We start from the raw sequence: 27,149 nt of genomic DNA, 5'->3' as shown, positions 1-27,149 counted from the left end.
GCTATCATTAAAAGAACAAGAGCAATGCTGACACAACAGAATGACATTTGCAGAGTGTGATTCTGGATTGACAGGACTGAGATTGATCACTACCCAGGATCAAACAACTGTGTATTCGATGATTACACTGTAATCAGTGACATAGCTCATTGGCTAACAACATGAAAGCAGAAAAGAGAGCAACGCCTTGAAATTTACCTCATCTCATGTTCAGAGATAAAAGTGTTAACCATTTCCCCAAGAAGGCTTATAGTAGAAAACTCAGATGGCAAGTTTCAGGAGTTCTTTTCATTAGAAATGGAAAATGATGTCTTCAGAGAATGAGACCTTCCAAAGAGTAGCCCATTTTACAGAGAAAATTTGTTCTACTTTTTATTGTTGTTGTTGGTCTTACAAATTGCATCATAATCAAACCCTTTGATCATTACTCAGAGTCCCTGTATTCTTGGCAAATTCTGTAGATTATTATAGGTATTTCAAACACCTTAAAGAAACCTCTGCAGCCCTTTTAACCTAAGGGTGAAATTTCTGGTCAAGTGTGGTCAATGATGTAACTGCTGACCTATGAAAAAGAATGTTCTTAGAATTATCAATGCAAGTAGAAGTATGGTAGGCAATCATGCTTTTCATCCTCTGTAGTATCAAGCATTCCCTAAGGAACATGTATGGTAGTTGTCCTCTCAAAACAACAACACATCAACAACAGACAAATCCTAGAACGAGTGTAGGAAGTCAACAAAAACATGAAAGCGGAGATTGTTCAAAAAAAAATCACAAATGGTGTCTGGTTAGATAGCTCAGTGATAGTGTTTGTTGCACTCTAGGTCCAACTTCAAGGACCTCAGAAAAAATAAAAATAAAACTATCATTTGGTACACCCATAAAACCTGCTTTTCCATTTCTTGTTAGATTGTTTACAATAGCTAACTCCTTGGATAGGCCGTGTGCCCAGCAGCTGATAAAGAGACAGGAGTAATATTATGTATATTTGATGATGGTCTTTTATTCAATCATAAGAAAGAATAAAATTATTTCATTTGTAAAATATGGGTACAATGTAACACTACTGTATTACATGAAATAAGTTAGATTTAGAGAGACAGATACTGTTTTCTCTTATATATGGGACCTACATTTTAGATGCACACACACATACACTCTTACACACAAGTGTGTATGTGTGTGTGTGAGTGCAATATAAAAACACAAGGGCTACCATTCGAGAAGATAAAGGCAGCTAATGGAGTAAACAGGAGAGGATAATGGGGAGCGAATATGGTCAAAATATGTGAAAGTCTTGAACAAAAATGTTATTGTGAAACATAATTTTTCACAATAGTTATCAATATTTCTTTCGAATATAAACATTTTAATATACACATTTATCAATACATATCACATAGTCGGGACAATCAACAAATAACAGACTTTTTTCCTAGAGATATGTGAACCAAAAAGTTTCTTCAGGAGATCCCTATATTGTCTTAGGTGCTACTTACTGAAAATGCTTCACAGCAAAGGTAAATTTCTCAGCTAAACAATGCCTTATGTTTTGTTTCAAGCACATCATTTTAAAGAGTTTGGATGCCCAGCACTCTCTCTTACCACCAACCAAAGACAAAGGTCTAGATAACTGTAAAATTTTACTTTCATCATTTTAAAGAGTTTGGATGCCCAGCACTCTCTCTTACCACCAACCAAAGACAAAGGTCTAGATAACTGTAAAATTTTACTTGACAAAAGCAAAGCCACTTTTGCTGTTTCCTAATCATACTGCTCAAGGGGAAAATCATAGAGGAGAATTCTCTCTGGTTTATTCTTTGATTAAAAAGGGAAACTGCTACCAATTACCAATTTAAAAGAATCAACCAAAATTAAAACCAGCTCATCTGCGGACAAGCTAGCAAGTGCAACTGGGAAGATGTTGAATTCACCTGGAAAGCTTTTGTAAAACTTGGCATTATCTTTGCTGTTCTTAAAACACACCCATGGCAGAAAGAACACTATAGACTTCCTTCTAGCTGCTCTTGAGGGTAGCAAAGTTCTCAGCAGTTTGAAAAGAAGAGGGAAATCCCCAGTGAGGGAAATATAGAAGGCTTCACAGGAGACTGACAGCCTGAGAAGGATCAACAAGTGGGGAAGGTCAGACAACTGAGGTTTACCATTTTCTCCCACATGTATGATGGGACAGAAGGTGTCTACGTAATCTGACGTTTCAACTAATTTCCTCACTGTCTCAGGAAGGCATGCTTCTCATCATGCCCCGCTGCACCTGCCTCTCCTGCTTTTGGCCCAACACATAGAGCTGCTATGGAAGCACATGAGGCATTCCTCTGCTCTCCTGCTCCAGTTAGCCTTTACATTTCTGGAAGGAATCTGGTCCCTCGTAAGTTGGTCAGGGACATGAGAACCAGGCACTTGTTTACTTCTGGGGAAGGACAATAACTGGTCTTTAACCTAGGAAATTTGCCAGCTTATGTGTGGGAAGAGAGCTGCACCTGTGGCTGTTCCCAGGGTGTGTGGGAAAGAGGCTGTTACTGCTGCCAAGTTCTGTGTGTCAGTGCCCAACGCTGGCTTTCTGACATCAGGCTCCTCCCACTCCTCACCCACCCTAGATTTTCTATTCAACTGTGTTGTATATAAAAGACCTACCTTTTCCTAGCCCGACAAGACACCTTGGTTTGAGCCTGCAGGTAAAGACTTTTCGCAGAAAGTAACTTGTAACATAAGTTAATCCCCTTATATGTGAGGAAATTAACAATGAAATTTGTACAAAAGCTACTAGCAATGATGCCTCAGAAGAGCCACAGCTGCTTGAGTTTCAGAGTCTGTATGATCCTCTGGAGAGAAATGTTTGAGCATGTCTGGTTCTCAGACAGCTTTCATGCATCGAGGAATAGAGAACAGAGACCTTGGAATGAATCAGGGGTTCTCTGTTAACGGTAGTTTTCTTCTCTGTGTTCTTTGATAGAAAATGTTGATTTGCTTCCTACGCTAAAGGCAGTCTGCTGCTCAGCATGGCTAGAAGCACAGCATACTTCATCCTGGCCTCATGCCTGATGTTCCTGTCTCCCAGCCAAGGTGAGTGAGCTCTTTTCCTAGACTTTATTTTCTGAACCTATCGCTTGATACTATCAGCCCACCCCTATCAACCTGATGCACGTGGAGGAAGGTAGAGTCAATGTTAGTCATGTGTTGAGCCTTGCTACTGCTCTACTTCCACCTCTTCTGGGATTTTAAGGGGAAATTTAAAATCATCTCTTATCTATGGAAACTGAACTTTGATTGGCTCATCTGTGTAACTTTAGATCTTATGAAAGACTTGAGGGGGCTTGTGGGAATAAAAGGAATGGAGATCTGAGAGGATTCCTGTGTGGGGAAAGGTAAAAGTTGGAACTAATAATATAATAAATTTCCCTGGGAAACTCATTGTGAGTTTTCATCTTAAAAAATGAGAGATGGCAGAGAAGTACAAAGATGCAGGAAGTTGAAGAGGCAGTCATTCCAGCTCCATGCTTCATCACTGAGTTCCTGCTGAGGAATTCCACCAGTTGTCTCATCTTCTAGCCTTCGCTTAGTCCTGGGAGTCTCCTTTAACCATTTTTCTTAGGCCAGGAAGCTGAAGAAGACCTGCCTTCATCCAGAATCAGTTGTCCAGAAGGTTCCAATGCCTACAGCTCCTACTGTTACTACTTCATTGAAGAACGTTTAACTTGGGCTGATGCAGATGTGAGTAGAGAAATGTGTGGAAGGCAGATACTGACACTTTCTGGTGTCTTTAGAGGCTTCATTAGAAGCCTTGCCCTATCATGGCCCAGGTTTGCTTCCTCAAGCCTGTCTTTCATTTTTAACCTTCCCAAACACAGATGTAGGTGGTGAGAAATAACATCATCATGACCATGTTTTCACAGTCTTCTTCAACTGCTTTCCTTGGGAGGACCTAGTATAGTGTTCAAAACTTTCTTCACCATTGAGTAATCTATTCTCTCCCACTTACACAGCTCTTTTGCCAGAACATGAATTCAGGCTACCTCGTGTCTGTGCTCAGTCAGGCTGAAGGCAACTTTGTAGCCTCTCTGATTAAGGAGAGTGGTACTACAGATGCCAATGTCTGGACTGGCCTCCATGACCCCAAAAGGGTGAGTATGTGTCCTCTTTTTCTCCTGATAATCAGGTGATGTGGGAGAGGTAGTCTTCTATGCAAGAGCTAGCTTTTATGGTGTTTGTATGACAGCATATCTCTACATATCCCAGAATGTATGGGATTTGTAAGGATCACTGAAGATAGTTGTGATGGATGAAGAACTGGCTCCTTAGCATTCTTTCATGTATGAACAGGTTTATTCTACTCCAAGAAAAGCATTTCTGTGTGTCTTACTCTGACCTGTCTAGGTAATCTCTGAGTTAGACAGAAGCTATTTGTAAGTGATCCAAGAGAAGATAATTTACTGTCAATATACTAGCAGCCAATAGGATTATCAATTTTTGCCTCCAAAAAGATAAAATCTAGTAACCACTTTCTGTAGTGAGTGTTTATAAATTCTGTAAAGTGAAAAGCTTACAGTTTTGCAGTACAGAAGAAGAACTTGGACATTCAATTAAAAAGGAAGCTGAGAGAAAAATCCTATGGAATCTCATGAAATTAAAAAAAAAACATTGCAGTTAATTCTTGAAACGTTTTTCTCATTTCCAAGTGTACACATAGGACAGACCCTTTCACTCTTTTATGATTTGCGGATGCTCTTATTTCATCTCTTCTCTTCTAGAATCGTCGTTGGCACTGGAGCAGTGGGTCTCTGTTTATCTACAAGTCCTGGGCCACTGGGTCTCCAAACTCCTCCAATCGCGGCTACTGTGTATCCCTGACTTCAAACACAGGTGGGAAATGAGCAATCGCCATAAAACTATTTGCCTTTGTTCAGGTCTTGGGATAGGCTGGAGAAAGAGACATGCAATTCCATATTTAAGAAATGGAAGTCAGTCTCTTTCATTTCTTATCATGAGTCTTTAGGTACCTCTTGGTCTGACTTTTCCCACTCATTTTGTAGGATACAAGAAGTGGAGAGACAGCAACTGTGATGCACAGTACTCATTTGTCTGCAAATTCAAAAGCTAAAGTCATCTGAAACAAACAGATATCTAGAGCTAACTCAGAAATTACTGTGGAATAAAAAATTAAACTGGACCATCTCTCAAAAGCAAATTAGATACTCTCTCCCTGGACAGGATTCATTGAATCACAGGCCTACGGTATCTTTATCTACACTATTTTCTGAAATGCTGTAAAATTAAAATAAAAGTACCTTCCCAATCTGATATATACTGAATCAGTAATATACACCGATGATATTTTATTGTTTAAAATAAAAGAGATTTTATAATTTTCAGGCTTTCTTGGTTAAAGAGATATGTAAAATTCTATCTACACACACGTTAGTTTATAAGCCCATTGTCACCATAGTTGAATGTATACATAAAAATTCTACCTAACAATCTTTATGTTTGTATGGGCTTATAAGACTTATTAGAGGTTTGTCAAATAAATGCATGAGGGTTTGATTCTCTAGAAGGATTCAAACAGGTAAATTTTAAGGAAGCCATTTTCTTTGCTCAGATAAGCAAATTAAAATCATAACTAATATGACAACATCAAGAGACTTCTCAGACCTTGAATGCTTAATGAATCAGTAGTAGGAAAAACTGAGACCTAAAAGCCTATAATTAATGTTAAATGCCAATCTTTAAATTAATGACTAAGTGAATTTATGATGAATTAACTAAACAAAATATACTGTAGTACTTTAATTGCCTCTTTAAGTATATAAAATTCTGAAGTGTTAAGAGTTAGAATTTTTAAAAAAATAGTTTTTCAGGGAAACGGCTCAGTCTCAAACACTGACTATCATAATGATAGATTTAAATATGATTTGTCAAATCAATACTTAGAAAACAGATTCAGAATATCACCACCAGTTAGAGAAATCACCACCACACAAGAAAAACACACAGATGCTAGCCTCACATATGTGAGAGGCAAATAGTTTGAGGACAAAATGATGAGAAATATATGATCCAACGATAGCCATGAAGGCACCAATATTTCTGTACTATAATGGGCTGATTACCTCGAATACTGTCACATACCCAGAACCTTAACACTTGAGAAGGTGAGGCCAGAGAATTGCAAGTTACAGGCTGAGTTGGGCCTAGGAACTTCAGGCCAGACTGGGATAAATACTCAGACCTTCTCTGAAGAACTTAAAAGACATCCTAGATACACTCGTCTTTTGAATTTTTTTTAATGTTATTTTTAGTTAGGTGTGTATTTGTCTAGTGGGGGTTGGGAGTTATGTAAACATGAGTACAAGTGATCCCCCAAAACCAGAAGATAGAATCAGATCCCCTGGAATTGGAGATATAGGTTGTTGTCAGATGCCAGACATGGGTGCTGAAAAGCAAACTTGGGATCTGTGAAAGGACACTGCATGCTTCTAATTGTTGAGCCATTTCTTTAGCGCCATATCAGTTTCTAAAAGAGGATCATTTTATTTTGATAAAATAGTTAATGCTTTGAAAGGTAAAATTATTAACCATTATGCATAACCACAGATATACCAAATAAATGCGACATACAAGGTAAAAATTGAAATATATAGATAATTCAATTATTGAAGTTGACTTATAATTTGAGGAGTGCTAAAAGGCCCAGGGAGTGGGTGAGTGTAATATGTTTTAAAAGATCTAATCAGCAGTTCTCAACCTCTTTGTCTAGACCCTTCCAGAGGTTCAAACAACCTGTGCACTGGGGTTGTATATCAAATATCTCACATATAAGATATTTACATTAAGACTCATAAGAATTGCAAAGGTACACTTATGAAGTAGCAGCAAAAGTAATTTTATGGTTGGGGATCACCATAACAGAAGAAACTATGTTAAAGAGTCACTGCATCAGGAGGTTGGGAACCACTGCTCTAAGTCATCATCTGCACAACCCATACAGACATGCAGTCTTGATCTAGCAGCAGTCAAATGCATGTACTATTCAATTAACACGATACCATGGGTAAGCTCTGGAAACATGAAATGGCATCAGGAAAGCAACTTAGTTGAAGAGAAGGCACAAGCCCTGTGAAATTCCATATTCTAAGCATGACATGAACATGGCAATTGTGAACTCAAGGCTGGTTGTCTTTCTAACCTTCAGTTAGTGGGGGCAGGGGCTTACTGGGCCTTACCACTAACTTTTTATTTATTGGCAACTAAAAATGTCTTGGGGAAGAGGTGTTTGTCATTGAGGTGAATATCCATTGGTGGATTCACTAGGCTTTGATGGTTAGTTCTAAACTCAGAGCCATACAAATGGTCCTAGTTAAACTCTGTGGCATACTAAAAAACAAACAAACAAACAAACAAACAAACAAAAACAAATGTGGGAAAGATATTTGTAAAGAGTACAGGACAGTAGGAAAAGGAAGGAATTAAGAGATGGTGTGGGAAAATTGTCAAAGAGGACAAAAATATTAAAAGTTCCAAAGGTCCAGGATGCCTGCTGCTGTATTGGGTCTTATAGATGTGTCAGGGAAGCTGCACCTATCTCATCATAGTTGCCTAAATAAAATCTGCATCGTGGTACCACGAGTTGACATACCAACATGAATGGGGGTGGGGAACCTATAGACAACCAATGGTTGCAGACTGAGAGGAAGAGAGAGAATCAGTTTTCTTCAGAGTCTAGTATTAAGTGGTCTGCCCTAATCACATATACATATGAACAATAATAGACAGACTTAAACAAGGTGTGTGCGTGTGCGTGTGTGTGTGTGTGTATGTGTATGTGTATGTCTGTGTGTTTCAAACAATAGCTAAAGTAGAAGATCCTACATTTGAAAGAGATTGCAGGAAAACACAAGAGGAGCTGTAAGAAGCTGTAAGAGAGGAAGATGACAATGATGTAAATACAATAAGCAATAGTAAATAAATTTTCTCAAAAAATTATTTAAATCAAAAAAGAGGACATGGGGCAGAGTAAACATAGTATATTATGTAAATGTATAAAACTGTTAAGGAATAAACTTTGTCAATAGAAGATAAAGTGGGGAAGAGCCTACAACTCATTGATACAAGAGACAACTTTCTGAACAGAACACCAACAGCACAGGCTCTAACATCAACAATCAACAAATGGGATCTCATGAAACTGAAAAGCTTCTGTAAAGCAAAGGACATAGTCATCAGAACAAAATGACAGTCTACAGACTGGAAAAGGATCTTCACCAACCCTATATCTGACAGAGGGCTGATATCGAGAATATATAAAGAACTAAAGAAGTTTAAAAGCAATAAATCAAGCAATCTAATTAAAAAATGGGGTACAAAGCTAAACAGAGAATTCTCTGTAGAGGAATATAGAATGGCAGAGAAACACTTAAAGAGATGCTCAACATCCTTAGCCATCAGAGAGATGCAAATCAAAACAACCCTGAGATTTCACCTTACACCCATCAAAATGGCTAAAATAAAAAACTCAAATGACAACACATGCTGGACAGGTTGTGGAGAAACCCCTTTCTCCATTGCTGGTGGGAATGTAAACTGGTACAACCACTTTGGAAATCAATCTGGTGCTTTCTCAGACAATTAGGAATAGTGCTTCCTCAAGACCCAGCTATACCATTCCTAGGCATATATCCAAAATTTGCTCAAGTACACAACAAGGACATTTGCTCAACCATGATTGTAGCAACTTTATTTGTAATAGCCAGGACCTGGAAACAACCCAGATGTCCATCAACGGAGGAATGGATACAGAAATTGTGGTATTTTTACACAATGAAATACTACTCAGCAATTAAAAACAAAGAAATCATGAAATTTTGCAGTCAAATGGTGGGATCTAGAACAGATCATTCTGAGTGAGGTATCCCAGAAGGAGAAAGACACACATAGTATATACTCACTTATTTAGACCTATAATATATGATGAACATAATAAAATCTATACACCTAAAAAAGATAAACAAGAAAGAAGACCAGTCCTCACTGGTCAGTGATCAGTCAGTGATAAGATGATCAGTCCTCACTTAGAAAGACAAATGGGATGGACATTGGACATAGGAGAAAACAAGTAACAGGACAGAAGCCTACCACAGAGGTCCTCTGAAAGACTCTAGCTAGCATTGTATCAAAGCAGATGCTGGGACTCAAAACCAAACCTTGGGCAGAGTGCAGGGAATGATATGAAAGAAGGGGGAGTTAATATGACCTGGAGAGGATAGGAGCTCCACAAGGACCAAATATATCTGGGCATAGTGATCTTATATGAGACTGTTTCTCCAACCAATACCATGTATGGATATAACCTAGAACCTCTCCTTTGCTTGGATGTAGCCCAAGGTAGCTCAGTAACCAAGTGGGTTACCCTAGTAAGGGGAGCAGGGACTATTTCTGACAGGAACTCAATGGCAGGCTCTTGACCTCCCCACTCCCTAAGGGAGGAGCAGCCCTGCTAGGCCACAAAGGGGAACTTTGCAGCCAGTCCTGAATATACCTATTAAAACAGGGTCAGATGAAAAGGGAGGAGGTCCTCCCCTATCAGTGGACTTGGAAAGGGGCAGGGAGGAGATGAGGGAGGAAAAGTTGGACTAGGAGGGAATTAGGAAGCAGGATACAGCTGGGATACGGACTTAATAAAATGTAACTAATAATAAAAATAAATATAGAAAGAAATGTTCTTTAAAGTCTTACCTTTACTATATATGAAACAATTTAAAAACCATTAAAGGTATACTGAGAAAAACAAGGTATTTTAAAAACAAAAACACAAATAAAACCTCATGTTTGTTTTTATCAAAAAGAGACATCTTTAGGTAAAAAACAAATAGTAAACATTCCATGCTGCATGGAACAAAGCAGATGATTGTAGTGCAGCTGGTCAACTGGCACCAAGCAAGCACTTGGGCTTCAGCTCCACTCTTTGTTCATGTCTCATCACTAGAAATTCATATTCATTTTTCTTGTTGGATGATCAAACCAGGAAATGGTAGAAAGGGCAAGCTGGCTAGTCTAGACATGTCCAGCCTCAGGCTCTGACAAAATTTCAGCTGTTGCCTTGGATACTTTTGTCTCTTTTCCATCTTGTGGTTTAGGGTTCTTTGGGCTCCTATTTTTCAGCTGCAGTGATACAGATGTTGAGTGGCTGCTGTGCTTGATTTTCCTGTCTTCTTCCTCACTTGTTCCATCTATGCTGTTAGTGGCCCAGGAAGAAACGTGGTCTGTAACCCTGGTACATATTCTGTCTCACTGGTCTACCTTGCTCTCTTACACCTGGTTGTCAGCACTCTCCATCATTTCTCATGGCTCTTGAGGGTTGGAATAATGTGGTCGATGTTCATAGTGTCTCTGCATATAGTAAGATACTTCACCTGCAATAGTACCTGGCCTTCAGGAGTGCTTCCTGATCCCTGGTTCTTTTCTCCACTTCCACTGTTCTGATAGTGTTGCTGGATATTGTGTGAAGGAACCCTAAGATGTGGATAGTCTATAATGGTTCCAATCTGCTGATATTTATTACCTTGAACTGGAACTCCATCAGGGCCTGTAACATTTGCTGCCTTCCCACTCTTTTCTCCTTCAACAACATCAAATCCTACAACCCCTCCATTTCCTATACTGGGAAGGGACTTTCTGGGTTATTCTTTATGATAGTGTACAAAAATGCCTTCCTTGGTGTCATTCATGTTAATGAAACCATATCAGTTTCTTACATTGAGCTGTTTTACTGTTCCCAAAACAAACTTCCTTGGGATGACTTTTTTTGTCCCTGCAGGTGGGTGCTACCAATGTGAAGCTGCAAGGGACACCACTGCCAACACTGCAGCCCCTACAGGCTGGCTTTGTGTCAGTGCCTCTGAAAGTGGTGGTGGTGGTGGTGGTGGTGGTGGTGGTGGTGTGTGTGTGTGTGTGTGTGTGTGTGTTGGTGGTTGCTGAGTCTGATTGCAGTAGTATTGACTAAGGCCAATAGTGGTGGTTAAAACTTCGCCCAGGGTGGAACAATAACTCATCTGATGGTGGTGGGGCTTTCAGGGATCTCTGGGGTCGACCCTCCAATCCTGCTCCTGACTGTTCTAAATTGTGAAGGAATAAAATTTATTAATAAATTTAGAAGACCTCAGGCTGGGCCAGGTATGTGTTGGACATTCCTTCTATCTCTGCTCTATTTTTATCCGTGCACATCTGTAGGCAGGGTAAGTTTTGGGTCAATATTTTTCTGTCTAGGTTGTTCTCCTCTCCACTAGGAATCCTGACTAGTTAGAGGGTGGCCTCTTCTGTCTCCATAACACCTATTTACTAAGAACCACAGCCAGAGCACCCCCATATCCTCCCAGAAGCCTACCCTGTCTTGGGTCTCCAGATGTCACAGAGATGCCCATGTCCAAGGTTTTGCTTCTCTCAGCGAGCCCTTTGTCCTCCTGCTCCCACTCTCCCCAGGTCTGATCTCCATCCTCGTTTCTCTCTATGCTTCTTCCCCTACCCTGTTCCCTCTATTCAAATAATTTCACTGTCTATTCTGTTCCTCATTCTGAGTGCAATTAAACATCCTCTCTTGGGTCCTCTTTGTTAATTATCTTCCTTGGATCTGCAAATTGTAGTAAAACTAAAATCCACTTATAAGTGAGGAAATACCATGTGTGTCTTTCTGAGACTGGGTTACCTTACTCAGAAAAATATTTTCTAGTTCCATGCATTTGCATGCAAATTTCATAATGTCCTTGTTCTTAATAGCTCAGTAGTATTCCATTGAGAGACCCAAACACTGAGACTACACTATTAAAGATACTCTGCTATGCTTACAAACAGGAACTAGCATAGCTGCACTCTGAGAGGTTCTACCCAGCAGTGGATCCAATCAGATGCTGGGATTCAAAGTCAAAAATTGGGGGAGCACATAGTGTCTTGTGAAAGAGTGGTGGAAAACATAGAAAGACCTAGAGGAGTTAGGAGCTTCACAAAAAGATCAACAACCAAGTAACCATGACCCAGAGGGACTTGCAGAGACTGAAGCAACAACTGAAGACCATGCATGGACTGGGCCCACCTCCTACACATATGTACCCAATGTGCAGCTTGATTTTCATACGGTTTCCCTAGTATGGGAAGTAGGGGCTGTTTCTGACATGGACCCGTCGCTGTTGCCTGCTTTTCAATCACTTCCCCCGGTGAGGCACCCTCAACAGGCTAAAGGGAAAGAGGGTGTTTTCTGTCCTGATGTGACTTGACATGCTGAGCTGGGATGGATTAGTAGGGGCTCCCCTTTCTGAGGAGTAGGAGAATGTTGATATAGGAGAGCAGGAGGGAGAATGGAACTTGGAGGAGAGGGGTAAGGGGGCTACAACTGGGATGCAAAGCGAATAAATAAATAAATGATAAATTTAGAAGATAAGATATTTAGGAATACATTTTAAAAGAAGCATAAATCCAGAGTTTGTCACTGGAAAAGACTAATATTCTGTATAGATTATCCAAATCTAAGAGATCACCCCTAAATGCTTACATATATGAGCAACACTAATTGAACTCAGCAGACTGTGTACATGCACACACACACACACACACACACACACACACACACACACACACACACAATATATATATCTGTGACAAGTTGGTGACCTAAGTGTCAGGTATTGTCCTCAGAGGATATCAGGGGAACTCAAGCAGAAACACTTAGTAGCAGAGACCACAGAGACTGAAGAGGATACCCATTAACTAGACTGGTCTCCTAGCAGAGACACCCACAAAAACTTCAACCCCAAATTTACCATGCCTACGAGATGTACAGGCTGAACTGTCTTTTTAAGCAATAGGGGAAAAGGGCATTCTCAGTCTTGATGCAACTTGATGAGCTGGGCTGGATAGAAAAGGCATTTCTATCCCCATTTATAAGGAAAAAGGGAGAGGGGAGGTGGAACAGTGAAGAGAGGGAGGTAAGGGGCTACAATAAGGATGTAAAGTGAATATTTTTTTAATTTAAAAGAAAGATAAAAACAATTAAAAAGTTTTATATTTTTATTCACTTTAGATTCATATTCTTAAAAGATATTACAACATAATTTTGGTGTTAAATTAAAACTTTCTAATTTGATTGTATGATTGTTTATGAGTTCATGTATGTGTGTTTATACTATGCTTTGTCTTTGTATGTAAGTCAGAAGACAACTATTATTGATTAAATAAAAATAATTATTTCATCACTTCAGTGAGATAAACTTGTCACAGTTAAGAACAGACTAGATTTATACATTAAGTATCCTTCGGCACCTGAAGAATATGATTGAATTAATTTTTAATAGAAAAATAGAAACGTTTACCTTGTAAAATTTTAAGGAAGCATAGATTTTCTGTAGGTAAAACAATAAATTTAATTGATTTTAAACATACCTGTGAGGCCTCCCTCCTGCCACAACGAAAGATGCTAACTTTTGTCATTAAAATTTAAAATATGCATTTTGACATAGCAAACAAACAGAAAAACCATAAGTAGTCAATATTCCTGGATTTTGTTCCTTATCTGATGTACCTGCTAGTGCCTTTAAATATAGAAAAAAAGCTGAAGATGAAATTGAGTCTTTTTCATTCTTCATTTATAATGTGGAATCAGATCAGAGACCATGATGTCAACAATCTTACCTAAGCCACTTAATTCTATTGTGTCTTGTGTCCCATTGTGTATACACCAGGCAGTGGTAATATTTGCTTTGTATGTTTATTTGATGATTAGATAGAGTAATGCTTCATAGTGGTTGCATAAAATGCCAGGCATCTGTCCAGCTTTCTATAAATGTTGGCTATTGTTTGGAAGAGCAATGATATTCTAAATTAATAAGCAAAGGAACCCAACTTTTTCAATTAGGAGACCTTAAACTGTTCATGTGAGAAAAAATCTGATGATAAACAGATTTAATAAGAAAGGGTTATTCTATCTGATAGGAAACAAGTCAGTCCATCATTGTAGGGTATCCCAGGCTGTAGAAAGGAAAGGACTGATGAAAGGAGCATCAGGTGCTCTAGTGCATCAACAACCAGAAGGAACAGAGTAAACAAGAAATTGGACCAGGCTATAAAACTTCAAGATTTGTGGGTCCACCTTTTAAATTTTGCACCAGTTTCTGAAACTGAACACTAACTGAGGACCAACAGTTTCAAAGCATTATGACATGAGGTTACATATTCCAAACGGAAGGCATATTTGTGACAAGGGACATGGAGAGACAGAACTCAGTGGATGTTGTTCTCTGCTGATGGATGATGTTTTGGAAATCAAGTAGTTTGTTTTAGAAATATTAATTGAAAAAGCTATAGTTTCTACTCCCCCAGGAAAAAAGTAAGAATGTTTAACGGGCTTTCTTTTCTGCAATTTAACACACTTTGGGAACCAAAGACACCATCTTGGGGTAGTGAAATGTTTATGTAGAATTATGGAAAGTTCTAAAAGGGAAATGTGAAAAGTATAAATGTTTCTCACTTGAAAGTGACTAGAAACTAGTTTCGGGAAGGGCATCTGGCAGCTCACTCTGTATCCAGTTATCTTTGATACTGCTGTATGCCTCTGAGGTGTGTTCTGGTTCCTCTGGAATTCCTAGAACTATATTTAGGCTTCTGATGTCACTCTGCTAGGCCACTCCCCCAATTCCTTTCAAGATGAAACTCCTTATTTAAGATACGTGATGGTTTTGCTGTTATTCCAAGAAAAATTTGAAAGGAAGGTATTTATAGTAGGTGAAGCAGAGTGACAGAAAGAGAAGAACGTTAAGAAAACAGTAACCAGGTTTCCTGAGAGTAAAGTGCCAGTGGCTTTTGTTTAATGCACCAACCAGTTTTCTACCTGAAAGTCTTCCAAACACCCTAGAAACTTGGCAGTGGGGTATGGATGCTTTCTGACCTAAGGAACAACAAACAGTTTGTGTCCCCTTTTAAACGCTTTCAGTCACTGCTGCTTCCCACACCAGAGGACAGTTCATTTGGAGCTTCGTGGTTTTGGGAGCAGTGAGCTTGGAGCTGGCATGAGTATTGTGCCAGCTGTTCACACTTCCTACTGAGATCCAGAAAGTGGATGGGATCCCCTGAAAAGTAATCTCAGGCTTCTCTGTGTTGGTGAGCCTTCCTGGGTTTTACTTATGCAGGGGAGGTTGGCGCTGCTGTGTGGAAAAGCAGATGGGATAGATAGACTGCAGAGACCTGCTGATAGGGGTAGAGGGGTGAAAAGTATGCCAGGAATTTAAATGGTGACATACTGCATTTAGTAAGCTGCTACCATTGTGTTTAAAAGCAGTCTTTGCAAGTCACAAGCATATGTTCTGTCACTTCTTGTTGTTTTCATGGTAAGCTATTATGTACCTTAATGAAATCTTATGTCTTCTCTGAATGAGTCATGCTTATAATCAGCAGATTAACACCATATGTTATCCCCTCCCTTTTACCCATCACCTTCCATCTCCTGACAAATAAGCATTATAAAAACAAAAAGAAAACTGACTCTGCCCTGAACCTCTTACTGGGGATTCAGTAGGAAGTTGGGGCAGAGGAAGTATTAACAACCAAAAGATTCAAACACAGGCAGAATCAGAGTAGAGAAAATGTAAATCCTCATAGGAGATGCTATGGAAGTCTGGAACTCACAGTGGAATAGGCAGTAAGAGAAACCTGGGGGCTGAACCCAAAGAAATAGAGAATAGTCCAAGGGTTCCTCCAGCAGGAATGAAGCAAGTTGAGAAGTTGCAGGAGAGCCTGTTTCATTGCTTCTTGACTGATAGGATTCACCAATATAGAACTTCCATTTTGTTTTGTGGTTTGGGATCACGTCTCATCCTGTGGCCCAGATCAGAATGAAACTCATTACATTGATCATGTTTCCCTCAAATTTAACAAAGATCCTCCTACTTGAACATCTTGGTGCTGAGAGTATAGGTATGAATCACCATGTCATATTCAAAGGAAGAAAGTTCTTGCATGTTAAGGTTCAGCTACCTATTTCTGAGCTCGTATTTCTTAATGTTAGATATATTGAAGATGGATCTTATCCACATTTTAAAGGAGACTCAGAGTATAAGAACATAAAAATCCATGACACATTTCAGCATCTATCATGCTTCTTTCTTCCCGCCCTTCTTCTCTCCCTTGTTTTCATTTGTTCTCTTTTAAGCTATGTGTATATGTGCTACAATCTGCATGTTCACCATGTGTGTGCAGATGCTATCAGGGGTCAGAATGTGACATCAGATGTCTTGGAACTGGAGTCATAGGCAGTTATAAGCCACCTTATATGGGTGATGAAATCCTAAGCTGGGTCGTCTGCCTGAGCAGCAATTGCTCTTCACCATTCAGCCACTTCTCCAGGTTCTGAACTGTTCTTCAACAGCTCAATTCAGTGATAGCCATTTCCTATCTTTAGCTGTACTTAACAGGATCTGGGACAGTCTCTGTTCATGTGCAGTTTAAAGTTAAGAACAGATTTTAATATTTTAGAACAAACATTATTTTATCTTCTTTTTGAGAAAATGTCTTGAATACACTTCTCTCTCCCTTCCTTTCTCTTTTGCACACACACACAAACACGCATACCACTACCTCCACCCCCACTGCCATGGCCACCACCCCCCAAAACAAAAACCAAATAAAAATTATGAATAAACAAGAACTAATAAAAACGATACATAGTAGGCAAAGCCAACCAATTTTAGACAGATAAACCTCTGAATCAAAAAGCAAAATGAAGCCCAGAAACAATTCCTTACTACTATATAGTATCAGCTTACCATCTAAGTAGAACAGTAGCTTCCAATCCAACACAGTTTAACTCAGGATCAAAACCCACTTTGATGCACTGACTTGGATTGTTAATGCACTTATTAGACGCAACTACTCCAAAATGAACCATTTTCCTTTGAATGCCAGTTATTTCCCCTATGTCATATTAAGAAACTATTGTACTTATTTTTCTTTGTAGGGATAAACAGGCATACATTGATTTCCAGTGCCAGAATTATCTATGACAAGATAATCTTTTTAATCTTTTTATTTTTTATATTTATTGGGTTTATTAATTTTGTATACCAACTGTAGCCCCCTCCCACATTCCCTTTGAATTCCACCCTCCCTCCATCATTTCCTCCCATGTCCCACTTCAAGTCCACTAGGAGGGAAGGTTCTCCTCCCCTTCCATCTGACCCTAGCCTATCAGATGTCTTCAAGACTGGCTGCCTTTTTCTTCCTCTTTGGCCTGGTAAGGCTACTCCTCCTTCAAGGGTAGGTGATCAAAGAGCAGGCCAATCAGTTCATGTCAGAGACAGTCCCTGTTCCCATTACTAGGAAAACCACTTGGAGACTGAGCTTCCAGGGGCTACATCTGTGCAGTAGTTCTAGGTTATCTTCATGCATGGTCCTTGGTTGGAGTATCAGTCACAGAAAAGAGCCCTGGGCCCAGATTTCTTGGTTATGTTGCTCTTTCTGTGGAGCTCTTGTCCCCTCCAGGTCTTTTTATCCCCCCCTTCTTTGATAAGATTCCCTGAACTCTGCCCAAAGTTTGGCTATGAATCTAAGTATTTGCTTTAATACCCTCCTTGGGAGAGTCTTTCAGAGGCCCTCTGTGGTAGGCTCTTATCCTGTTTCTTGTTTTCTACCTCTTCTGATGTCTATCCCATTTGCTTTTAAGAGTGATGATTGATCATCTTACTGAGGGTGCTGCTTCTTGCTTAGCTTTTTAGGTATACAGATTTTAGTATATTTATTCTATATGTCTAATATCTACTTATAAGTGAATATACACCATTTGTGTCTATTTTGGGATATCTCACTCAGGATGATCTTTTCTAGTTCCCATCACTTGCTTGCAAATGTAATGATTACCTTATTTTTAATGGCTGAGTAGTATTCCATTGTGTAAATATAACACAATTTCTGTATTCATTCCTCTGTTGAGGGACATCTGGGTTGTTTCCAGGTTCTGGCTATTACAAATAAAGCTGCCACAAACATGGTTGAGCAAATGTCCTTATTATGTACTTGAGCATATTTTGGATACACGCCTAGGAGTGGTATTGCTGGATCTTGAGGAAGCACTATTCCTAATTGTCTAAGAAAGTGCCAGATTGATTTTCAAAGTAGTTGTAACAGTTTACATTCCCACCATCAATGGAGGAGGGTTCCCCTTTCTCTGAATCATCTCCAGCATGTATTGTGACTTGAGTTTTTTTTTCATTATTATTATTATTATTATTACACTTTATTCACTTTGTATCCCCCCAAAAGCCCCTCCCTCCTCCTCTCCTGATCCCACCCTCCCTCCCTCTTCTTCACAAATGCCCCTCCCCAAGTACAGTGATAGGGAAGGTCCTCCTCTCCTTCCTTCTGATCTTAGTCTATCAGATCACATCAGGGGTGGCTGCATTGTCATCTTCTGTGGCCTGGTAGGGCTGCTCCCCCCTCAGGGGGAGGTGATCAAAGAGCAGGCCAATCAGATTATGTCAGAGGCAGTCCCTCTTCCCATTACTATGTAATCTACTTGGACACTGAACAGTCATATGCTACATCTGTGCAGGAGTTCTAGGTTATTTCCATATATAGTCCTTGGTTGGAGTATGAGTCTCTAGGATGTTCCCTGTGTTCAAATTTTCTGGTTCTGTTGTTCTCCTGTGTGGTTCCCGTCCTCTCCAGCTCTTAGTATTTCCCACTTCTTACATAAGATTCCATGCACTCTGCCCAACAATTGGCCATAAGTCTCAGCGTCTGCTTTGATAGTCTGCAAGGCAAAGGCTTTCAGACCCCCTCTGTGGCAGGTTCCTAGGTTGTTTACTGTTTTCTTCTTCTTCTGATGTCCATCCTCTTTGCCTTTCAGGATGGGGATTGAGCATTTAATCAGGGTTCTCTCTCTTGATTAGTTTCTTTAGATGTACAGTTTTTAGTAGGTTTATCCTATGTTATATGTCTATATGAGTGTGTATATTCCCTGTGTGTCTTTCTGCTTCTGGGACAGCTCACTCAGGATGATCCTTTCTAGGTCCCACCATTTACCTGCAAATTTCATGATTTCCTTATTTTTCCTTGCTGAGTAATACTCCATTATGTAGATGTACCACAATTTGTGCATCCATTCTTCAGTTGAGGGGCATCTGGGCTGTTTCCAGCTTCTGACTATTACAAATAAGGCTGCTACAAACATGGTTGGACAAATGTCCTTTTTGTGTACTTGAGCCTCTTTTGGCTATATGCCTAGGAGTGGTATGGCTGGATCTTGAGGAAGCGCTATTACTAGTTGTCTGAGAAAGCACCAGATTGATTTCCAGAGTGGTTGTACAAGTTTACATTTCCACCAGCAGTGGAGGAGGGTTCCCCTCTCTCCACAACCTCTCCAGTATGTGTTGTCACTTGAGTTTTTCATCTTGGCCATTCTGATAGGTGTATGGTGAAATCTCAGGGTCGTTTTGATTTGCATTTCCCTAATGGCTAATGATGCTGAGCATTTCTTTAAGTGTTTCTCTGCCATTCCATGTTCCTCTACAGAGAATTCTGTTTAGTTCTGTTCCCCATTTTTTAATTGGATTACTTGGTTTGGTGTTTTTCAGTTTCTTTAGTTCTTTATATATACTGGATATTAATCCTCTGTCAGATAAAGGATTGGTGAAGATTCTTTCCCAATCTGTAGGCAGTTGTTTTGTCTTGATGATGGTGTCCTTTTATTTACAGAAGCTTTTCAGTTTCATGAGGTCCCATTTATTGATTGTTGCTCTTAGAGCCTGTGTTGTTGGTGTTTTGTTCAGGAAGTTGTCTCCTGTGCCAATGAGTTCAAGGGTATTCCCCACTCTTTTTTCTAACTGATTTAATGTGTCAGGTTTTATGTTGAGGTCTTTGATCCACTTGGACTTTAGTTTTGTGCAGGGTGATAAGTATGGATCTATTTTCATTTTTCTACATGTAAACATCCAGTAAGACCTGCACCATTTGTTGAAGATGCTATCTTTTCTCCATTGTATGCTCCTGGCATCTTTGTCAAAAATCAGGTGTCCATAAGTGTGTGGGTTTATTTCTGGGTCCTCTGTTCAGTTCCATTGATCCACCATTCTGTTTCTATGCCAGTACCATGATCTTAGCCTTTCTGATGGGTGCAAGGTGAAATCTCAGGGTCATTTTCATTTGCATTTCCATGATGACTAAGCATGTTGAGAATTTTTTTAAGTGTTTCTCTGCCATTCGATATTTCTCTAGAGAATTGTGTTTATCTCTGTACCCCATTTTTAATTGGATTGCTTGATTTGTTGCTTTTTTTCAGCTTCATTTTAAATATTTTTTTATTAATTACAGTTTATTTACTTTCTATCCCAGGTGTGGCCCCCTCCCTCATAGCCTACCAATCCCACCCTCTCTCTTTCTTCTTCTCCTCTACTCCTCCTCCAGTTCACTTATAGGAGAGGTCCTCCTCTGCTTCCATCTGACCATAGGCTATTAGGTTTCTTGCTTTTTAACTTCTTGAGTTTTAATATATTCTGGATATTAGCCCTCTGTCAGATATAGGGTTGGTGAAAATCCTTTCCCAGTCTGTAAACTGCCTTTTTGTTCTATTTATTGTGTCCTTTGCTTTACAGAAGTGTTTCAGTTTCATGAGGTCCCATTTATTGATTGTTGATCTTAGAGCCTATGTTGTCTCCTGTGGCAATGAGTTCAAATCTCTTCTAATAGATTTATTGTGTCTAAGTTTTATGTTGAGGTCTTTGAACTACTTGGACTTTAGTTTTGTGCAGGGTAATAAGTATGGATCTATTTCATTTTTCTACATGTAAACATCCAGTAAGACCTGCACCATTTGTTGAAGATGCTATCTTTTCTCCATTGTATGCTTTTGGCATCTTTGTCAAAGATCAGGCGTCCATAAGTGTGTGGGTTTATTTTTGGGTCCTCTGTTCAGTTCCATTGATCCACCATTCTGTTTCTATTCCAATACCGTGATCTTAGCCTTTCTGATGGGTGCAAGGTGAAATCTTAGGGTCATTTTCATTTGCATTTCCATGATGAAGTTGTCTCCTGTGGCAATGAGTTCAAATCTCTTCTAACAGATTTATTGTGTCTAAGTTTTATGTTGAGGTCTTTGAACCACTTGGACTTTAGTTTTGTGCAGGGTGATAAATATGGATCTATTTGCATTTTTCTACATGTAGACATCCAGTAAGGCAAGCACCATTTGTAGAAAATGCTGTCTTTTTTCCATTGTATGGTTTTGGCTTGTCAAAAATCAAATGTCTATAGGTGTGTCAGATTATTTAGAGGTCTTCTATTGATTCCATTGATGCACCTTTCTGTTTCTATGCCAGTACAGTAACTTTTTATATTACTATTGCTCTGTAGTACAGCTTGAGTTCAGGAATGGAGATACCTCCAGACAATCTGTTGTTGTACAGGACTGCTTTGACTATTCTAGGTTTTTTATTTTTCTATAGAAAGTTGAGAATTGTTCTTTCAAGATCTTATAAAGAATTGTATTGGTATTTTAATGGGAATTTCATTGAAATGTAGACTGGTTTTGGCAGGATGACCATTTTCACTATGTTAATCTTACCAATCCATGAACACGTGAGATCTTGCCATCTTTTGATATCTTCTTCAATTTCTTTATTCAGAGACTTGAAGGTTTTTGTTTTGTTTTTCAAACAGTTGTTTCACTTGCTTGGTTAGAGTCACACCAAGGTACTTTATTTATGCATATTGTGATGGTTGTTGTTTCCCTAATTTCTTTCCCAGCCCATTTGTCTTTTATATACTGGAGGGTTACTGATCTTTTTAGTTAAATTTTTATCAGCCACTTTGCTGAAGTGGTTTATAAGCTGAAGGCAGCCTCTGGTTGAATTTTTGGGTCACTCATGTATATTAACACATCATGTGCAAATAGTGATACTTTGACTTCTTCCTTTTCCCAATTTGTATTTCCTTTATATGCGTTACTTGTCTTATTGCTCTAGCTTGGTCTTCATGTACTATGTTGAAGAGCTATGGAGAGAGAAGGCAACCTTGCCTTGTCCCTGATTTCAGTGAGGCTGATTTATTTTCTCTCTGTTTATTTTTATGTTGGTGATAAGCTTGCTGTATATTGCCTTTACTATGTTTAGGTATGTGCCTTGTATCCCTGATCTCTCCAGGATTTTAAACATGGATGGCTGTTGAATTTTGTCAAATGTTTTATCAGCATCTAAGGAGATGATCATGTGTTTTGTTTTGTTTTGTTTTGTTTCCTTCAGTTTGTTTATATGGTGGATTACATTGAACCACCCCTGCATGCCTGGAATGAAGCCTACTTGGTCATGGTGGATGATATCCATTATGTGTTCTTGAATACGGTTTGCAAGTATTTTATTGAGCATTTTTGAATCACTATTCATAAGAGAGATAGGTCTGAAGTTCTCTTTTTTTTGTTGGGTCTTTGTGTGGTTTATATATCAAGGTGAGTATGGCTTTATAGAATGAGTTTGGTAATGTTCCTTCTGGCTCTATTTTTGTGGAATAATTTGAAGAGAATTGGAGTTAGTTCTTCTTGGAAGTTCTGGTAGAATTCTGCACTGAAACCATCTGGCCCTGGGCTTTTTTTGGAAGGGAAACTTTTGATGACTACTTCTATTTCCTTGGGAGATATATGAATACTCAATCTATTTACCTGACCTTGATTTAACTTTGGGAAATGGAATCTATTAAGAAAATTACCCGTTTCATTTACATTTTCAAATTTTGTGGCATATAGGTGTTTTTAGTAAGAGGTAATGATTGGATTTACTCAGTTTCTGTTGGTATGCCCCCCTTTTGTTTCTGATTTTGCTGATTTGGATGGTTAATCTCTGTCTTTTAGTTAGTTTGGCTAAGGGTTTGTCTACCTTACTGAATTTCTCAAAGAACCAGTGAAGAGTTTAAGTTAGGCTGAATATAACTCCATTTTGAAATAAAGATCTTGACTGGGAACTGAATTCAGGTACCAGGAAATATCACATAATTGTACACCTGGCAGAAAACAAAGTTAACTCTCCTAGCAACAGCCTCCAGGAAATATAACAGAATAAATGTTTCATAGAAAATAGAGACAAACTCCCCGGCAATAATCAATGGGAATCATTTGAGAATTGGGTGGGAAAATTCTCCCCAATATTTCAGATGTGGATTAGAAAAATAGCCAATGTGATTATATGCCTTGTGTACCTCAGAAAAGATCACCCTGCCTTGCTAAACTTCACCCAATTCTGTAATGCTAAGGCTTGTGCTCCCCTGCTTGCTGCCATGGAAACCCCCTGCTCACAGATTTTTCCCTTTAAAAATCCTGCTCACTCAGAGCTCAGGTCCCACTTCTCTACTGCTGTGTCAGTGAGACTTGGGTCCCATGTTCAATCGCTCTTGTAATAATAAAGCTCTCTTGCAATTGCATTGAATTGTCCTCTGGTGGTCTCTGAGGGTCCCATGAACCTGGCATAACAACAGCTCTTGGTCTCCTTGTTTCTTTGAGTTCTTTTATTTGTTTCTAATTGATTGATTTCAGCTCTAAGTTTGATTGTTTCCAATCATCTACTCTTCTTAGGTGTGTCTGCTTCTTTTTTTCTAGCGCATTTAGGTGTGCCAATAAGTTGTTTGTATGAGATGTCTCAAACTTCTTTCTGGAGGCACTTAGTGCTATGAACTTTCCTCTTAGTACGGCTTTCATTGTGTCCCATAAGTTTGGGTAAGTTGTGCCTTCATTTTCTTTGAATTTTAGGAAATCTCTAATTTCTTTTTTCATTTCTTCCCTGACCAAGCTGTCATTGAGTAGAGAGTGTTTAAGTTTCCATGTGTATGTAGGCTTTTTGTTATTTCTGTTGTTGTAGAAGAATAATTTTAGGCCATGGTAGTCTGATAGAGTACAAGGGGTTATTTTGATGTTCTTGTATTTGTTGAGGCTTGCTTTTTGCCCAACTATATGGTCAATTTTTTAGAAGATTCCATGCAGTTTTGTAAAGAAGGTATATTCTTTTGAGTTTGGATGAAAAGTTCTGTAGACATCTATTAGGTTCATGTGATTTAGAACCTCTATAAGAGTCATTATTTCCCTATTTAGTTTCTGTGTAGATGATCTGTCCCTTGGTGACAGTGGAGCGTTAAAGTGTCCCACTGTTAAAGTGTTGGGACCAATGTTGTGATTTAATCTACGGTTCTGCACACAAACGCTTGAAGGCACACTCACTCTCTAGCAGGCCTAAGCAGAAAAGGCAGGAGTTTCTCCTGTTCTCTACTCTCAGATTTGGGCCTGCATGGGCAAATGAGAGTGAGTATACGATATCAATCACTTCAGTGGTAGTCACTGTTTGTCCACTGGGCAGGAGACCCTTACTTGAGGGTCTGTTATTTCAGTCACAGAGCATGGAGGCTTCAGTGAGGGCTAGCTGCCACCACAGCTGCAAACCTGGGAGGGTGGTACTGCCAACTGCTGGGAGCTTGTATAGCCACCTGCAGAACTGGGAAGTCTGTACTTTTTATTTATACAGTTTTTTTTATTTAGACAGAATTTTTATTTAAACAGTTATTTAGATATTATTCACAGACTTGACAGTGGTTTCAATCACCACTAAGCTCAAATTTACAACATATAAAACAGTGTTTTAGACAAGTATGAAAACTTTATTCCCTATTTGAGATAGTTTGACTTTACAAAGATTCAAGAGCTCATGTCTTCATTAGTAAATACAACTGAAATATTTTCCTGTACTGTATAGTCTAAGAATGACTAACAGTGGCAAGCAACCATGAAAACTGTAAATAATACTTACTTCAGTGCATGCTCTGTCTTACTAATCGACGGTGTTTAATAAGCTAGAGGAAGTAAGATCATTTTGAATTACTATGCTGGTAAGTTACAGGGCATTTAGCAGAAGCTGCGCTGCCATAGGCCAAGGGTATGATGTTGATTTTTTATTTCTATTGTAGTTCTGAATGTTATTGCCTCATAGATTTGTTGTTCTCTTCTCTTCACAGGCTCATAAAGAACTGTGCATGTTTAAGTTTTTCAAATGCTTTTCTTAATTCTCAATAATGTTCTGTTTTCTAAAATACAGATTTTGTGAAATTAGAAATAATTGACCTGGTATTTTTTCTAATAACAATACAGCTTGTTTTCTCCATCCTTTTTTTTTCATAACAGAAACATTTGTATTTGCACTCATAGAGATACACATATACACATACACTGCAAATCACTATACTTTCACATAAGTATGCCATATAATTTGTGTGAAGTCCCCATTCCTCATCTTTTCCCACTATGACTGATCCATTTCCTCCTCCCTGTTAACTCCCTTCTATTATCATCTGCCTTTCTGGGGGCGGGGAGAGGGGTAGATGTGAGTGTGTGATTCAATAGGTTTAGTTATAACTCCTTATAGGGGCATGAGAAGGACATTTTAGGAGTATAAAAACACTTCTCATGGTTATACTACTGAAAAAAAAGTCTCTCCCTTCCCCAGCATAATGGGGTCCTCTCTAAAATTTAACTCTGCTAATGTCTTTCCTTTAACTTATATACATACATACAAACACACACACACACACACACACACATATATATATATATATATATATATATATAATTCATTTCCTAAATGAGGAGAGCACAAGTACATAAGAGTCTGTTTTGTATTTTATTATTATGTTTTTAAGAACTCAGTCCACTGATGGGGGGGACCTCCTCCCCATTCATCTGATCCTGTTTTATCAGGTATCTTCAGGACTGGCTGCAAAGCCCTCCTCTGTGGCCTAACAGGACTGCTCCTCCCTTCGGGGGTGGGGAGACCAAAGAGCCAGTCATCGAGTTCCTGTTAGAAATAGTCCCTGTTCCCCTCACTTTGGGAAACCAATTGGTTACTGAGCTACCACAGGCTACATCTGAGTGGAGGTTCTAGGTTATATCCATACATGGTCCTTGGTTGAATGTCAGTCTCAGAAAAGACCCTGTGCCCAGATATATTTGGTCCTTGTGGAGCTCCTATCCTTTCCCCATCAGACTAACTCCCCTTCTTTCTTATGATTCCCTGTACTCTGCCAAAGGTTTGGTCATGAGTCTTTGCTTTGAAAACACTGCTAGTTAGAGTCTTTCAGATGCGCTCAGTAGACTCCTGTCATACGTTCAATGCACATCCCATCTGTCTTTCTAAATGAGGAGGGGCACGGTGGAGATGAGGGAGGGAGGGAGGGAGGGACTGGGAGGGAATGAGGGATCGGGACACGGCTGGGATACAGAGTTAATAAAATGTAACTGATAAAAAAAAATAAAATAAAAAAAAAAAAAAGAACTCAGTCCACAGTACACATAGAGGAGACTCAATTGCGAGAGTGGAAAGGGCAGAGGAGGAGGAAATCACAAATGGTCTAGTTTGAAGTTTGGGGGGAATGTTTACTTGTGCTTTTGGTCTCACACTTGGATTCTTGACCATGCTGAGGGACATATACACTCAGGGTGTTCACTCTGTACTCTAAGGCGTGAATGTGCAGACATAGGATAACTCCAAGTCACAGTGATTTTCTCTCCACATCAGATAGCCTGCAGACACACAAAAATGAAAGGCAGGTTAAATTCAAAAGTACAGTAAAGGTGCATCAAAGATGCTAGTAAAGATGTTAAAGCATGCATGTGAAGTTTAACAGTGTTTCACTACAGGAGAAGGAGGAAAAAAGGGCCAATGAAAGAAGATGAGAGCTCAAGAATAATGTAAGAGTCAGAAACCATTGGTTTTCAGAGAGGGCTGCCTTCTGTCTTACTAATTACCAGTGTTTTTTTGGCAGAATTCCACAGTAACCACAAGAGGCAGAGGAAGGAGTCACCTCCCAGTTGAAGTAATTCATCACATCAGCATTCCTCCACTCCCATCCACCTCTGTTGGGTTCTTGGCCCTAGAGAGAGGACAGCCATAGAAAAAGAATAGCCCCTGAAGACCTGCTTGCTGATCCCTTACTGGGAATAGCTGGAACCCATATCCAGGCACATGGTGTTGATCTATTCTTTCAGATGCTAGCCAGATTGCAACCTGATTATCTCCCTGTGATTAACACATCCCTCAAGATGTTTATACCCAGAATAAAAATATGGCCCTTGGTGAACAAAA

At 39.2% G+C, this 27,149-nt stretch overlaps 1 protein-coding gene and 1 pseudogene across 2 annotated transcripts; one reads left to right on the top strand and one right to left on the bottom strand.

The window, feature by feature from the left end:
• Positions 1-2,576: 2,576 nt before the first annotated feature.
• On the top strand, positions 2,577-27,149 carry LOC110562193 (lithostathine-1). Of its 2 annotated transcripts, none has more exons than XM_060383269.1 (6): positions 2,577-2,693; positions 2,972-3,081; positions 3,611-3,729; positions 4,002-4,139; positions 4,767-4,878; positions 26,830-27,149. In XM_060383269.1, exons 2-6 carry the CDS (start codon positions 3,018-3,020, stop codon positions 26,877-26,879), a joined length of 483 nt encoding a protein of 160 aa, XP_060239252.1. In that variant the 5' UTR covers positions 2,577-2,693; positions 2,972-3,017; the 3' UTR covers positions 26,880-27,149. The 2 variants fall into 2 exon arrangements, with proteins under 2 accessions (XP_060239252.1, XP_021514573.1); XM_021658898.2 differs by lacking the exon at positions 26,830-27,149 and adding an exon at positions 5,049-5,387.
• On the bottom strand, positions 10,250-12,178 carry LOC110562196 (Y-box-binding protein 1-like; annotated as a pseudogene).

The sequence above is a fragment of the Meriones unguiculatus genome, chromosome 5 (assembly GCF_030254825.1).
Source record: "Meriones unguiculatus strain TT.TT164.6M chromosome 5, Bangor_MerUng_6.1, whole genome shotgun sequence".
NCBI lineage: Eukaryota > Metazoa > Chordata > Mammalia > Rodentia > Muridae > Meriones > Meriones unguiculatus.
This window is presented reverse-complemented; position numbering and strand designations above follow the sequence as displayed.

Coding starts and splice junctions, on each gene's coding strand:
- LOC110562193 (XM_021658898.2), top strand. CDS start 3,018: ATGGCTAGAAGCACAGCATACTTCATCCTGGCCTCATGCCTGATGTTC. Junction 3,082..3,610: donor GTTCCTGTCTCCCAGCCAAG/GTGAGTGAGCTC, acceptor CATTTTTCTTAG/GCCAGGAAGCTGAAGAAGAC. Junction 4,140..4,766: donor GCCTCCATGACCCCAAAAGG/GTGAGTATGTGT, acceptor CTTCTCTTCTAG/AATCGTCGTTGGCACTGGAG.